Source organism: Pan paniscus, chromosome 19 (assembly GCF_029289425.2).
Source record: "Pan paniscus chromosome 19, NHGRI_mPanPan1-v2.0_pri, whole genome shotgun sequence".
NCBI classification, from domain to species: Eukaryota; Metazoa; Chordata; class Mammalia; order Primates; family Hominidae; genus Pan; species Pan paniscus.
This window is the reverse complement of record NC_073268.2, coordinates 54,095,833-54,112,271: the sequence shown is the minus strand read 5'-3', so window position 1 is coordinate 54,112,271 and position 16,439 is coordinate 54,095,833. Positions and strand designations below refer to the sequence as shown.

The 16,439-nt window shown below is 55.9% G+C and overlaps 1 protein-coding gene across 1 annotated transcript in view; it reads left to right on the top strand.

The window, feature by feature from the left end:
* The window catches only part of GRAP (GRB2 related adaptor protein), a 33,911-nt gene that overhangs the window by 14,697 nt on the left and 2,775 nt on the right, over nucleotides 1-16,439 (top strand). Inside the window, exons 4-5 of the mRNA XM_055101190.3 lie at nucleotides 4,044-4,166; nucleotides 15,507-15,675. Coding sequence (XP_054957165.1) covers nucleotides 4,044-4,166; nucleotides 15,507-15,675 — 292 coding nt within the window. The remainder of the gene's footprint in view (nucleotides 1-4,043; nucleotides 4,167-15,506; nucleotides 15,676-16,439) is intronic.

The following is a 16,439-nucleotide window of genomic DNA, read 5'->3' as shown; positions in this document are numbered from 1 at the left end:
AATGGCTGGAAGGCTGGCTGGCCTACAGCTGCTGAGAGGGTCGCATTTGCTCAGGCAGGGGAGAAAAGATGACAAAAGATCGCAGTGCCGGGCCAGGCCTGTCAAGGGGATGCCAGTGGTCGAGGCAAGACTCTAGCAGGGCCATGGAGGGTTTCAGCCTCCCATGCCTCTGGGGTCATCTCTGGCCATTTGTGTCTGGGACACAGCAGGGATGGGGTCAAGCCCCTGAGTAACCTGCCTGAAGTGATGCCCAGGTGTGTCCTCGACCAACCTCAGCACCTGCCTTGCTCCCCAAAATAACTACGGGGAAACTCCAGCTCCATACCTGACTTAGCCCATAAAGGCCTCAGGTGTGGGGGCAGAGGGAGGGCTGGGGCCTCAGAAATTCAGAGGTAGGCCTCGTGCCTATGCCAGGCCCACTCCTTCCCTGGGCACCCCCTCTCACCCCCGCCAACCCCAGGAGCCCCTGGGGGAGGCACAATGTACGCCAAGTGCTCCAGAGCCAGCCCCATCAGCAGGGGCCACAGCGGCAAGTGACCCAGCCTCACGGCCCATGGGAGTCAGGGATGGCTTCCTAGAGGAAGGGTGTGGCCCGCTGGGCCTGGAAGTTCAAGTGGATGTCTGCCAGGGAAGGCAGAGACAAGCCTGGCAGGGGGATGTGTGGGGGGAGCAGCAAACACCCGCGTACGAGCAGCTCATGCATCCTCCCAAGGCCCTAGGAGCTGAGCACCACCATCGCCATCTTTGAGATTAGCAGACAGAGGCACAGAGAGGTTGAGTGCCCCCCCAGGATCTCACAGCTGGCACGAGGTGGAGTGGGACTGCAGCCGTGTGGCATGGCCCTGGGCTGGGACACCCTGGAGGACAGCGGGGAAGCTCATAAGAACAGCTGTGGGACTGGGAGAGTCCCAGGCCATGCACTTGCTATGCAATCTGGTGGGGTGTGGGGGCGTCTCTGCCCCTATCTGGGCCTCGGTTTCCACATCAGTAAAACAGGAATGATGCGAGATGGCCACAAATGGAGTGACACTGGTGTGGGGGAAGGAGCCGGGCCCTGGAGTTTCAGGAAGTGCTTTCTTCTTGCCTCCATCCGTCAAGCCATGGTGGGGGCAGGGCTGGCAGGGGACGTGGGAACTCCTGGGAGGGTGTGATTGCGATGCTCTCTGAGGGCAACAGCCACCCACACACTGATGCCGCCTGAGGAGTTTTGTGGGTTCTTCGAAGAAACCTGCCCCCTCAGGAAACTCCCACCCTGGGCCACGCTGGGCACTGTTGCAGGACGGAGCTGGGGGCTTCCTGGTGGAGAAGCTCTCTGCAGCTCCCCTGCCTGGTAACCCCAACCCTGGGCCCCCTACGCTCCCCTCCTGCTGCAGCCTGTGGCATTCACCTCTGGCCTTGAGACACCCAGGCTGGCTGGGCACCTGCCTTCAGGTCTCCAAACCCCAGAAGACCCAGGCTGAGCTCTCCAGATGGTTGCCCTGAGCCCTATACCCAGCGGCTACCTTCCCCACGTCCCCTCCCAGAAGGAAACTCGCTGGGACAGGGGCCGAGGGGCCCCCATTCGTTTGGGGGCAGCAGTGGTCTAGAATCTCATGTCTAGGAGTTCGGGTTTCTCCGGAAGCCGTCCCTGAGCCTGATAACAAGGAATTTATATAACAGTGGAGAAGAGGACAGGGAAGTGGGGGAGCCAGTGGGGCAAACTGTTGGCGTCATCGCTGCTGGGGGTAACCGGAGCTCCATCTGGCTGGGGACCAGGGCCAGCTGGAGACAGTACAGAATGCGCACCTAGGAGTCATGCCTCCGGAAGGCCAGGCGCTGGGGCGTCTACCCCTCTGCTCCATCAGTCACCACTGGGAGTCAGACTGTTCCTGGGAGCCTCAGCCTGCCCTGAACCCAGGCCAAATATGTCAATCACCAGAAAAAAAGCCCCGAGGTCTGTACTGAGCAGCCTTCATCCTGCCAAGGCTGGCGCCGGGACACGGCCAGGACACTAGCGGCATGTGCAGCACCGCACGCCTTCTGCACTCGGCCCCGAGGGCTCATCAACATCCGAAACAACAGGAAAAGCCCCGCCTGGCTTCCACCACCTGTGCCAAGCTCAGTCTGACTCAGGGAGAGGAGCATTTATGGAAGGAGTGAAGGGGAACATTCTGTCATGGTCCTACCACGAGACCTGTGGCTGCTCTGGGCCTCAGTTTCCCCATCCGAACAATAAAGGGGTCAGAGCCAAAGCTGGGCTAAAACACTGGAGTTAGGAAAGCCAGTCAGAGACCACACAGCCCCTCCGATGGTGGGTGTTCTAGTCCTGCAGGCTGCTGTCTCGGAATGCCATCCACTGGGTAGCTTATGAACAACAGACATTTGTTGCTCACTGTTCTGGAGTCTGAAGTTCAAGATCAAGGTGCCGGCAAATTCACGTCTGATGAGGCTACTTCCTGGTTCACAGACGGCTGTGTCTTTTAGCTGTGTCCTCACATGGCAGAGAGACAAGTGAGCTCTCTGGGGTCTCTTTCATAAGGGCACCAATCCCATTCATGGGGACTGCTAATCACCTCCCAATGACCCCACCTTTTACTGCTGTCACATGGGGGATTAGGTTGCAATATTTGAATTTTGGGGGACACAAAGTCAGCCTATAGCAGTGGCAAATTCCTGAAGAGGCCAGGGGCTACCAGGAGCTACCAGGAGCCACACAGCAAGATAAGCAGGACTGGAAAAGGAGTTTCACTCCCAGACCCTGGGGATCTTGCAAGAGTCTAAGCATTTACCAGGCAACTTCTGCATACCCAGTTCTGTTTGGTCAGCAGCAAAAGGAACTTGTGCCTGTGAAAAAAATTCAGGTGGCCTGAGACTGTGGAATGGATATTTCCTCACCATATCAAAGCTACTATTATTTTTGTCATGTTTTTATATTTTCGACTTAAGAAGTTTTTTTTTTTTTTTTTTGCCGGGTGCGGTGGCTCATGCCTGTAATCCCAGTACTTTGGGAGGCTGAGGTGGGCGGATCACGAGGTCAGGAGATCAAAACCATCCTGGCTAACATGGTGAAACCCTGTCTCTACTAAAAATACAAAAATATATATATATATGTATATTAGCCGGGGCGGTGGCACACACCTGTAGTCCCAGCTACTCGGGAGGCTGAGACAGGAGAATCACTTGAACCCAGGAGGCGGAGGTTGCAGTGAGCTGAGATCATGCCACCGCACTCCAACCTGGACGGCAGAACAAGACTCTATTTTTTAAAAAAAGTGCTTGTTTGTTTGTTTTTGAGACGGAGTCTTGCTCTGTCACCCAGGCTGGAGGACAGTGGTGCGATCTCGGCTCACTGCAAGCACCGCCTCCTGGGTTCATGCCATTCTCCTGCCTCAGCCTCCCCAGCAGCTGGGACTACAGGTGCATGCCGCCACGCTCGGCTAATTTTTTTGTATTTTTAGTAGAGACGGGGTTTCACCGTGTTAGCCAGGATGGTCTTGATCTCCTGACCTCGTGATCCTCCTGCCTCGGCCTCCTAAAGTGCTGGGATTACAGGCGGGAGCCACCGCGCCCGGCCAAAAGTATTTTTTTAAGGAATGGGGGTGGGAGGTTCTCTATTCCCCAGGCTGGTCTCAAAGTCTTGGCCTCAAGTGATCCTCCCATCTCAGCCTCCCGAGTAGCTGAACTACGGTCATGCACCACCGAGCCTGATTTATTTTTTGACTTTAAAGAATCTACCATCTCAAAGGGAAAGTTAGACTGAGGTTGGCTGGGGTGTGGCTCACTGGAGTGTGACTTTTCTGTTTCCATAAGGGTGTGTGTTTGCTGGCATGGTAGGAGAGGCTGGCCTCAGGAGCTAAAATGCTGGGATTGTGTTCCAGCTCCTGCCTGCCTCTGCTGTGTGATTGTGGGTGTATTGCTTCACCTCTCTGTGCCTCAGTTTTCCCATCTGTAAAATGGGTGCAATCACATCTCCCTTGTCTCAGACCTTGAACACCTGGCACGGGGTGGGAGGCTGGCTGAGAGCCTGGTCTCACACTGCCTTCACCGGCTCCCTCTCTCCACAGGTGGTACTCGGGCAGGATTTCCCGGCAGCTGGCGGAAGAGATTCTGATGAAGCGGAACCATCTGGGAGCCTTCCTGATCCGGGAGAGCGAGAGCTCCCCAGGGGAGTTCTCTGTGTCTGTGAAGTGAGCTCTGGCCCTTGGGGGTGTGTGCAGAGGAGGGTGGGCGGGGGGTGGGCAGCATTTGAGCTGAGCCTTGGGGCCCGGGACGGGCTCACGGAGTGAGGGTGGAGGAATGGCATCCCTGCAGAGGGAGCAGTCCGGGCAGAGGCCTTCCGGACACAGGCGGTGGTCTGGGCACCCCAGGGTGCAGCCCAGAGCAGTGGGGTGTGTTGGGAAAGCAGGATCAGGCCAGCTGTGCAAGGCCTCAATGCCAGGCTGAAGTCCAGGCTTCTACGAGTATAGGAGCCATCATAGGTTCTTCATCAGGAGAGGGCGATGTCCAGGGTGGTGATGTGGCAAGAGACTGAGGGCAGGAGAGTGCTGAAACGCCCAGGGCGGGTGTCCAGGATGTGCTCCGCACAGGGTCCCACTCTATGTGATATAGTTGGGAAGATGCACCCTGAGGCCAGGCTGCCTGGGCTCGAATGCTAGTTCTGCCACTTCCTGGCTGTGTGAGCTTGGGCAAGTCACTTACCTTCTCTGTGCCTGTTTCTTCACATGTAAAATAGGCTATTGCATGGACGAAACAAGTTGGTATATTTAAAGCAATTAGAATAGTCCCTGGCATGGAGGCAGGGTGGCCGTGCTGGGGAACATCTGGCATTGTATTAGGGCGGCCCTCAGCTGTGGTGTGGCAGCCTCTGGGCAGCACAGAATCCAATCCTAAAGGGCCACCCTGGAGTGATTGAGGAATCCAGGCTGGAAAGTAGCAGCAGGAATGGGGGTGGGGGTAGACAGGGTCAGGCTCCTAGTTAGTCTCTGTCCTTCCTACTCTTAGGCCTTGGTAGAATCTAGATGCATTAATTCAAGGAATATTTACTGATTAGGTGCCATGTGCCAGGATGCTCTAGGGGCTGGGGAAACCAAATGGGAAAAAAAACAAAGTTGCTGCTGTCGTGGGTTTCAGTCTTTGTGAGTGAACAAGAAAACATGTTAATACAGAATGAACCAAGGTGGTCAGGAAAGGGCTCTCTGAGGAGGTGGCATTGCAGCAAAGATCTGAACTAGGAGGTGGAGGCTTCCCAGGTGCCCAGGAATGAGGAGGACCTGGGAGGAGAGGCTTCTAGGCAGAGGGAATAGCATTTGCAAAGACCCTGAGGTGGGAATGTGATTGGGGCATGTAGGAGCCCGGAGGAGGTGACGTGGCTGGAGCAGAGTGAGCGAAGGGCAGGGGCTGGAGTTCCACCCACATCCAGTGATCACAGAGGGCCTGAAAGGAGGTCGGGTTTTCTCTCAGAGCAATAGGGAGCCGTGGAGGGTCTTGAGCAGGGGAGAGATGTAATTGGACTCCATTTTTAGCAGATGACTCTGAGTGCTGTGAGGAGAAAGAGCTGCTGGGGGAGAGCGTGGTGGCAGGGAGGCCCGTGGGGAGTCAGGAGGGAGATGATGGCCTCTGGGACTGTACAGGTAGGGGCTGATGAGGGGACACAGAGAAATGGCTGGGCCCAGGCATGGAGGTGTGCGGGGGGACCACCAGCAGTACCAGCTCTCAGGGCTGCTGTGGGCACAGAGCCCGGAACGGAGGAGGCGCTTACCATGCCAGCTCTTACTGCCACCAGCGGAGCTAGCACTGGGGTGGTAAAGAGGCCAGCCGGGAGGAAGGGATGAAGGAAGGGGTGGCCCCAGAGGAGGGCAGAGTGGCCTCTCACGATCTCCTAAAGGATGAAGGCCAGGTGTGGTGGCTCACGCCTGTAATCCCAGCAGTTCGGGAGGCCAAGGCGGGTGGATCACTTGAGGTCAGGAGTTTGAGACCAGCCTGGCCAACATGCTGAAACCCCGTCTCTACTAAAAATACAAAAATCAGCCAGGCATGGTGGCGCACGCCTGTAATCTCAGCTACTCGGGAGGTTGAGACATGAGAATCATTTGAACCCGGGAGGCAGAGGCTGCAGTGAGCCGAGATTGTGCCACTGCACTCCAGCCTGGGTGATGGAGTAAGACTCTGTCTCAAAAAATAAAAATAAAAATACAAATAAAGGACAAAGAAATACAGGCCTGGGTCGATAGCTAACACTGGGGCTGGGTGTGGAGATGCAAGCCTGATGGGGCTTGGAGTCAGGGGGTCCCAAAGAAGCAGACAAAGGCAGACTCAGACAGGCTGGGCCAGGAGCCCATGAGGGCTCCTGCTGGGGGAAAAGCATTCCCACCCACCTGATGCCTTCCAGGCTCTGCCGGGTCCCTGTGACTCCCATGTGTTCAGCCCGCCTGTTTTGAAACAAGCTCAAGCTGTTCACTGTGTGGGATCAGCACGTCTGCTGCTAGCCCTGCAGGGTGGCGAGCTCCCCTGAGCCTGGAGGCACCCGCAAGGCATAGGAGCCTATGGTCAGGAAGGCGGCTCTAGGGGTGTGTTCGTCCATTTAGTGTTGTGATAAAGGAACATGTGAGGCTGGGTAATTTATAAAGAAAAGGCGTTTATTTGACTTGGTGTTCTACAGGCTGTGTAGGAAGCATGGCACCGGCATGTGCCTCTGGTGAGGCCTCAGGAACCTTTTACGCATGGTAAACGGGGAAGGGGATCCGGCGCATCACATGGCGAGACGGGGGCAAGTCGGGGAGGGAGGTGCCAGGCTCTTTTCAACAACCAGACCTCATTCATTACTGCAAAGAGCCACTGATGAGGGTCTGTCCCATGACCCAAACACCCCCCACCAGGCCCCACTTCTAACACTGGGAGTCACGTTTCAATGAGAGATTTGGAGAGGACAAACATCCAAACCATATCAGGGAGGCAGATCCAACGTCTCAGGGGTCACAGCCCCCCGCATTCCCCCTGAGCCCGGGCGCCCAGTTGGTGGAACCAGCCATCAGCCTTGTTCCCTTCCCTTTTCTCCTGGGGGCAGGCTGGTGATCCTGAGGGGCAGGAACGCGCATGCCCCCTCTGAGCCTCTATTTCCCCATCTTAAAAATGCGAGTGCTGTCAGCATGTGCGTGTGTGCGCTTGTGCGTGCTGGGGGGTTACTGTGCGTTCTTGGCCCTGACTGCCCACCCCCGGGATGGTGTGGGCACCTGGAGCCTGGAGTCCCCGCGGGCTCACCCCCCACCCCCCAGCCCAGCCCCCACTTCCCTGCAGCCCCGGGGAGCTGCGGCTCCTGCGGAGGCAGGACGTGGCAGTCTTCCAAGTGTCGGCTGTCCAGGGCCTGGTCATCTCCTGGGAATGGCGTCCGCCAGGCGGGCTGGCCTGGCTGAGTGGCTCCTGGAACCAACCCCAAAGCCCAAGGTCACCCAGCAAAGTGGGGGCACAGGGGACTCAAACTACGTCTGGAGCCCGAGTTGAGGGGGAGGGGCTGGCCCTCCCTCCGCCCTCCCTCTGCCCTCCGGCTTCCTCCTCTAACAAATCACGCGGCCTCACTCTCCAAGTTAGCGCCCCAGTGTGCTGCCCTCTTCAGGCGTCTCTCTGTAAGTGCAGCCACCTGCGCACACGCACATGATCAGACCTGAACACCCCAGCCTTGTGAGTTTGCTCAGCACGCATTTATTGAGCATCAGCTGTGTGAAAACCACAAGGCAGGACTGAAACAGGAGACAAACCAGAGGCATGTGAAGGGGAAATGGTCACAGCCTGGCCCAGGGGTCTCTATGATGAGCAAATGAATAAATGAAATTCAATGACAGCGGATACATTCCACATAGTGAAGGCACCAGGGAGGAAGTGACATCTGAGTTGGGCTCTAAAGCATGAGTAGGCGTTTGGTGCACAAGGAGAGTAGATGATATGCCAGGCACAGGAAACAGCGTGAGTAGAGATCTAGAGGCGGGGAAGCGAGGGGTGTGTTTGGATAACAACGTGTTTTCTGACCAGGAGGGAAGATGGACAGTCTTAGGGAGCAGTTCTTGAGCAGGCGAGCCAGCACCGGTGTTTCCTGGGAAGGGATCTGGAAGCGACCCTCAGAGAAATCCTGGCCTGTGCCCCCCAACCCTTTGTCCAAGGCATACTGGCCAAGTGTGCCCAGGTCAAAACTGTCAGGCGCTTCCTGGGCTTGGCTGGCTGTGGGTTGTACACAGCACCAGCAGGTGGAGCCCTTGACCCTTGGCTTCTTCCTGCCTGGGCCCAGGCTCCTGGGTCCTGCTCCCATTCTGTCCATCATCTGTCATGGGGCCTCTCAGTGGTCCTTGGACAACCACCAAGCAGGGGTCAGAGTTGGAAGCTGAGACTCAAATGGGGCATGTGGCTAAGAGCATGGTATTTTGAGCGACAGTCAGCTCTGACACCTGCTAGCTGCTCGCTGTATAATCCTGGGCAAGTTACCCCTCTGAGCCTCAGTTTCCTCATTTATAAAATGGACAGCTATGTAACATGTTTTTTATGATGACTGGCACATGATAAGTGCCAGTTATCATAATTATATTAAGGCCCCAAGGACCGCACACCAAGCTGGGGAGGAATTAGGGAGCCCCTCCTGGCCTGGAAGGCTGCCCCCCACCCCCTGCCCATGAATCCAACACTCTTAGAGAAGAGGCAGCAGCACAGGGAGTCAGGGAATCCAGATGCTGGGAAGCCGGGTGACCTGATGGCCACCTCGGAAAATGACAGCCTGGCAGATTGGTGTGTAAGAGCTCTTCCACCCTTGCTGGTTGGTACTTGGGAACTCTGATGGCACTATGCATGGCATCTCTGGCATACTCACACCAAGCCCTATAAAGCTGTCAGAGGTGGGGTTTATGGGCCTCATGCTGCCTCCTAGAGCAACTGTGGCCATAGCTAGCTGCCCTTTATGAGTTTACAAAGGGCTGTCCCCCTCCTCCTCCAGGGAGCATGTCTGAGCTGGCGGGCAGCGGGCCAGGGGCCAAGGCTGGCGTGCAGTGTCTGGGCTGCCTAACTTTTGCCCCACACTCCTATCCAAGCTACTGTGGACTCTTCTGCCATAAATGACAGTTTGTCTCCAAGTGACATATTTGCCTCCTTTCTAGCCAGAGGTACCCTGGAGTCAATGCACATGTGTTTGCCCTGCCCATCTGGTCACTGAACCCCTGCTGTGTGCCGGCCCTGTCCCAGGGCCTGGGGATTCAGCCAGCAACAAAATAGGGCAAAGCTCTCTGTCCCTCAAGTGCCCATGTGCTACTGGGTGACAGACAATAAGTGATTAGGAAATTGTATAAAATCTTACACAATGACCAAGGCTTTGGAGAAAATGAAGCCGGGAAGTGGTGGAGGGGGGGTGCAATTTTAGGAGGAAGGGACTGGCTGCAGGCAAGGACAGGGGGGAAGTGAGGAGACCTGCCTGATCCCCAGAAGCCCAGCTTGCAGGTAAGGAAACTGAAGCCTGGAGAGGTGCAGCAACTTCCCCAAGGTCACACAGCGAGGAACTTAGAGCTGGTGCCCACCGACCTCTGTGCCCTGACAGACCTGGTCTGTCCTCCACCCACCCTCCCTGAGCTCCAAAGACCCAGCAGGAGTCTGTCTGCACCAGTGTCCTGCCCCTCCCAAGCTCAGCTTGACTCTGGTTCCTGTCTGCTGCCGAACAGGTTGTTCCACCCCTCCTTTTCACAGATGGGCAAACTGAGGCCAGAGAGGGGCCATGCCTGATGGAGATCGCCCAGCAGGCAGTTAGCACCCACGTGGGTCCACACGTCCACAAGCCCTGGTTGGGGTGGTGGAGGGGGTGTCCTAGGGCTCCTGCCCCCAACCCAGCCTTGTTTTTCCTCTCTGGGCTGACACTGTTACCTTTGCTGCTGCTGCTGCTGCTGCGCCCAGGCCAGAAAAACTCGCTGGGCAGGACTGGCTGCTGCCAGCATTAGGCCTGACTTGGTCCTTGGGGCTTTTCTGACAGCCCAGGGGTCAGCCTAGCCCCTTGTTCCCCTGGGTAGGTGGATGTAGGGGTCACACAAAGAGACAAAGATACTCATGATTGCTCAGTGAGAGACTCACACATAACAGTCACTCCACACAGTGGGAGACACACACAGACACACACACACAAGCATCCCAGGAATGCACACTCAGACACAATGGAGATGCTCTCACACCCTGGCACTGCCCACTGAAGTGAATGGCTCCAGCAGCCTCTCCTCTCACCAACTCAGGCCCACAATCCCAGTGCCCCCTCCCTCCTCTGGCTCTGGGAGGCTCATGCAGCAGAGCTGGCTGCACTGGATCCAGCCCTCCCGGTTCCGGGGCCATCTGGACTCAGATTCCGTTCCTCCTGCAAGCTCTGAAGTTCCCACAGGCCTTGGGAAGCGGAGTGGAGATGAGGTCTGGAGAGGCCCCAGAGGGTAGCCCCAGTCTGGGGGATTCTCAAATGCTTTGAGGCTCCACCTGGGCCTTGAAGGATGGCTAAGGTCAAGACTAGACAGAGAAAAGGGAAAAGGCATTATTTCTGGTGAGGGCCATGAGCAAGAGCCCAGCCAGGCTAGGGAAAAGGGCCAGGCTGGGAGAGGGAGTGACAGCTGGGATGCTGGGCTGTGAGATGACAGAGACAGCACCGCTTGGCCTCAGGCAGGGGCTGGCTCAGCAGGAGGGGCTGCACCCAAGCCTCACTGTCCTCTGCTGTAAAGCAGGACATTTGGACCAGGTGGGAGAAGGGACAAGATTTGCCATTTACTGAGCACCTAGTATGTGCCACACACAGACTAGGTAGGGGCTGGCACATGCACGTTTCCCAGGTTTGAGAATTCTCCAGTTCCCAGGTTGGAAAGCCCTAGAATCCCTGGGTCCCTGGCTCCCTTTCCCTTATCTCCTGTTCTCCACTCCCTGACTCTACTATATGATCAAAGAACTGCTCCAGATAACGTTCTATCTGCTCTAGATAACTTTCCAAGTATCTAAAGATGAACGTCAAATACCATAAAATTCAAAGTTGTGGTCGTTTGGGTTTGAAATCATTTTCAAACCCACCACACCCTTTCTGTCCCCTCACCCAGAGGAGTGGGGCCACCTGTACGCAGGCCCCTCCTCGGGGCCAACAGGGAGTCAGGGCCTTCTGCCTGGGTACCCGGTGCCCCAGAGGTGGAGCCACTGGGATCCCTGTCTCCAGGCTTCTCGCCTGCCCAGCTGTGGGTCACCGTCACTCCACTGCTTGAAGCAGTGCTCCTCCCCAGGCACCACGGCCAAAGTTCAGTAAACCCTGGGCTGGTTAGCACGTGGCACTAGGGAGTCATGGGGCTCAGAGGCTGCCTCTCAGAAGCCTCTGGGAGGCTTCGGAAAGCCAGACAGGGCAGGAGACACACATCTGCCTGCACACCCACCTCCGCGTCATGAGCACATGGACACACATGTCCCACAGCTGGCAACACAAGTGGCTGAGTCACTGGGAACAAGGTCCTCTGACGGCACGTGAGCAGCTTTGTCTCAGATTTGGGGACCATTGCTCCACCTGTCGAGAGCCTCTGTTCTCATGGGGAGAACTAGCTCTCTTTCTGGCTGTGTGACCCTGAGGGCTGGATGCATCTTAGAGCAATGGGTTGGCCACCGGAGCCTGGGTTCAGGGTCAGAACACCTGGTGGGCTGCAATCCCAGTTCAGAACCAACAGAAGTGGGTTTCAAGAAGAAAGCATCGCAATGAGGACCTAAGACCTGGAAAGTGATGCTCTGTTTGCTGAGTCCCAGCTAGACTGGACCTTCAGGGCCCACTCCTGCCTCCCTGCCTTTTTAGTGTCTCATATGCAAGTCATTTTGAGTAGCAAGTTACAAGAAGGCTATGAGAGGGGCTGAGGGATCCAAGAAGGCCCTGACTGCGTGATGGGGTCTGATGCAGCTCTCACAGGATGCGCCATTTTACCTGGGCCTTGAGGCATGAGTAGGAGTTCAAGAAAAATTCCTTCCAGTTGGAGGAAATACCGTGTGCAAATGCCCGGAGGTGTATTTAGAAGTGGTTTGGGGCTGGGCGTGGTTGCTCACACCTGTAATCCCAGCACTTTGGGAGGCCGAGGTGGGCAGATCACCCAAGGTCAGGAGTTTGAGACCAGCCAGGCCAACATGGTGAAACCCTGTCTCTACTAAAAATACAAAAATTAGCTAGGCGTTGTGGCAGGTGCCTGTAATCCCAGCTACTCGGAAGGCTTAGATGAGATAATCGCTTGAACCCAGGAGGCGGAGGCTGCAGTGAACCGAGATCGCGCCATTGCACTCCAGCCTGGGTGACAGAGCGAGACTCTGTCTCAAAAAAAAAAAAAAAAGGGGAGAAGTGATTTGGACCCCTTGACTGTAATGGAGTAGGGGGAATCCCATTTTGCCCTACGCCTCATACAGACCAGAGGGTGGGAAACTTGAACACATCTTTATCTTAAATCTTTCATCTTAAAACATCAATAAGGAAGGAAGCCGCCCCAGGGATGACTGGTGGAGAAACTCAACCACAGGCAGGGATAGGACAGATGGAGCAGCAGATCTGGGCAGCTGGGGTGACAGACACCACCCTCTTGTTCAGGAGAACCATAGACCTGAAGGAACTCAGGCTGTGGGTGAACCCAAGCTTGCAAATGTATTGCAACCAAATTGTTTAACCAGATTTCAATTTACAACCCAGGAGAGGTAGGGGTGTGTGTGTGTGTGTGTGTGTGTGTGTGTGTGTGTGTGTGTGTGCATGTGTCCCATCAGGGCATCAAGTGCTTTGGACTGGTGGTTGGATCTCATTTAGCCCAAATGTGAACAAAAAGATCCCTAGCCTGTGGCTCAGGAGGCTGAGGTGTGTGTGTGTGTGTGTGTGTGTGTGTGTGTGTACCATCAAGTCATCAAGTGCTTTGGACTGGTGGTTGGATCTCATTTAGCCCAAATGTGAACAAAAAGATCCCTAGCCTGTGGCTTAGGAGGCTGAGGGGCTATCTACCTCCCAGTGGCCATCCTGTGCCCCTACCCTGCCTCACCCGGCTCACAGGGCCCCAGGCTTTCCCAGCTATTAGCTCCGCCAGCCACCTGAACAGGTGCCCTCCCTCGGGGTCCTAAACTGTCTTCTTTCTGGTTGGGAGCTGGGACTGTTCTGTGTTCTCCCCACAGCCCCTAGCCCAGCCAGGTGGGCCTAGGGTGGCTCTGTTGGCAGCACCCACACAGCCCCCAGGGTCCCAGGCCTCTCAGCTCCCTTGCAAGGAGTGCACTATCACCCACATTTGACAGGCCAGGACGCAGAGGCCCAGAGAGGTGGGCTGGGGTGTAAGTCCAGGCAGGCTGGCTATAGAGCTGGGAAGGGTAGCTAAGGTTTGGCCAGGCAGAGAGGATGAGGCAGGGAGGGAGGGCCTCCTGGGGGGCACAGCCCAGGTAGCAACATGGCAAAGTAGAAATGGACTTGGAATGATGAGCTCTGGAACAATAGTAATATCATAATTGGAATAATTATTATTGCTATTGTTATGTGATAATAACCAATCAGGAGGACATTAGGCAACGTTTTACATGTATGAGCTCAAATGTGGCCCCAGCTCTGACCTTTCTTGCTGTTGTGGCTCTGGGCAGGTCGCGGCTGCACTCGGGGCCTCAGTTTCCCCACTGGGGCATGAGGATTTCAAGAAAAATTCCCTCTAGCTGGAGGACACTCTGTGTGCAAATGCCTGGAGGTGTGTTTAGAAGTGGTTTGGACCCCTTGACTGGAATGGAGTAGGGGGAATCTTGTTTTGCCCTATGCCTCATACAGACCAGAGGGTGGGAACCTTGAACACATCTTTTTTTTTTTTTTAGAGACACAGTCTTGCTCTTTCGCCCAGGCTGGAGTGCAGTGGCGCGATTTTGGCTCACTGCAACCTCCACCTCCTGGGTTCATGCCATTCTCCCGCCTCAGCCTCTGGAGTAGCTGGGACTACAGGCGCCCGCCACCACATCTGGCTAATTTTTTTTTGTTTTTTAGTAGAGATGGGGTTTAGCCAGGATGGTCTCGATCTCCTGACCTCTTGATTCGCCCGCCTCGGCCTCCCAAAGTGCTGGAATTACAGGCATGAGCCACCGCGCCCGGCCTTGAACACATCTTTATCTGAAATCTTTCATCTTAAAACATCAATAAAGCAGCAAGCTGCCCCAGGGATGACTGGTGGAGAAACTGAAACATAGGGCCCAATTTGCTCCTCCTGGGCCGTGAGGCAGGCCAGCCACCCCCGAAGCACAGCGGGGCAGCGCTGCAGTCATGTCTGCCATGATCTTGACCCACAGCTGCACCGCCTCCAGTCCCAGCCCCACAAGGCCTGTCCTGGGTGGACACGCCGAGTGTGAGAGGTTCCAGTTAGTTCCTCTGCCCAGTCCCAGCCAGGACAGGCTCTGCCTCTGGCCAGTTTGAAAGAGCAGGCTCGGCTGGGCGCGGTGGCTCACGCCTGTAATCCCAGCACTTTGGGAGGCTGAGGCGGGTGGATCACGAGGTCAGGAGATCGAGACCATCCTGGCTAGCACGGTGAAACCCCGTCTCTACTAAAAATACAAAAAAAATTAGCCGGGCGCGGTGGTGGGCACCTGTAGTCTCAGCTACTCGGGAGGCTGAGGCAGGAGAATGGCGTGAACCTGGGAGGCGGAGCTTGCAGTGAGCCGAGATAGCGTCATTGCACTCTAGCCTGGGTGACAGAGCGAGACTCCGCCTCAAAAAAAAAAAAAAAAAGAAAAGAAAAAAGAAAGAGCAGGCTCTCTCCTCCGCTGGGCTAGAAGGTACTCGGGGCGATTTGGCGGTAGTGGGCTGGCTGGAAGGCAGGGCACAGACGGGAAATGAGAAAGGGGCCTGCTTGCTTCATCGGAGAGGATATAAAGTAAATGAAGCTGGACATGTAAGTGGAGCCAGATCTTGAGTCTGAGGTGTTAAGAGTTTACCCTGAGGCCAAGGGAGAAGCCACGGAAGGTTCATGGGAGGGGGAGGACATGAGACATTCAACAGGTCTGAGCTCCTCTCATAGCAGTAGGCTTTGGTCTAAGTCAGGATGAGTCTAGGACTTGCTCCCCAAGGGACTCTGGGGCCTGGGAGGAGCAGGGGAGCAGGGAGTAGGTCCAAGCTGAGGGGAACAACAAAGAGATGTGAAGGAGATGCTCTCTGATCACGACACACTCAGAGGTACCCATTTCACGTTGCCAATATGCCAGTCACTGTGCACTTACCCATAACGGAGATGTTATCATTATGAGGAAACTGAGGTTCAGAGAAGTTGAGAGACTTGCATCAGGTCACACAGTGAGAAAGTGGCCTGGTTCAGAGCCCACACTCTTAACCCCATATTCCACTGCCAGATGGGACTCCCCAGACCCCATGTGGAGCTGGGTCAGTGGGGCCTATCCCACTTGCACCTTATCTGACTCCAGGTCCCACCCTGAGACAGGCTGTTTCCAGGTGGTAGTGAGACGAGAGCCCCTGGGACCATGCCAGGCTGGGACGGCCACCATCTGAGGTGGCCCCGGGTCCTTTCCCCTAGCTATGGAGACCAGGTGCAGCACTTCAAGGTGCTGCGTGAGGCCTCGGGGAAGTACTTCCTGTGGGAGGAGAAGTTCAACTCCCTCAACGAGCTGGTCGACTTCTACCGCACCACCACCATCGCCAAGAAGCGGCAGATCTTCCTGCGCGACGAGGAGCCCTTGCTCAAGGTAGGGGCGGGTGAGGGCTGGCCTGTGGGAGCCTCTCTGCGTCTCCTGCTATCTGCAGCAGGGGAGATGCTGACACTGAGGCCAAGCACCGGCCTGGTCTCCCTTCCCCAGCAGCCTGGTATTGCAAGAGGCGTCCAGCCCAGGCTTCGAAGTTATATCCTGGTGGCGGCTATGGTGAGACTTGCAAGGGTGGGAAAGGAGAAGAGGGAAAGAAAAGCAAAGGACAGAAGGAAAATCCCATGGGGACAAACTGTCTAGCTCCTAGAATAGCATGTGGCACACAGTAGGTGCTCAATAAATGTTCATTGAGTGAAGGAAGGTACAGACCCCCACTGAGCATACTGGGTACCATGCACTGAACTGGTCTCTGTACTCTGGGAGCCTCATCATGCCCATTATACAGATGAGGAAACCGAGGCTCAGAGAGTGCAGTGACTCATCCAAGGACACTTACCTGGTAGGCTCAGTCCTGGTTTCTGCTCGCGGAAGAGTTGACCTTGGGTGTGGGGCAGCATGAGTGCTCGTGGGCGAGATCCTGGCAAGCCGCGGGGTGGGGGGTGGGGAATCGGGGTCATCCACCCCTTGACCTTGCAATAACAGCAATTTGCCAGCCAGCCCTTTCATCAAGGAGCCCCAAGGGCCAGCTCTGAAGCTGATTGGGATGCCGACAATAGCCACTGGGGTTATTAGCCCCAACAGGCTGTTTTCTTCAGGAGCGGGGATGCTGGCAAGGCCTGGGGCTGGAGGTCAAGACCCTGGGACAC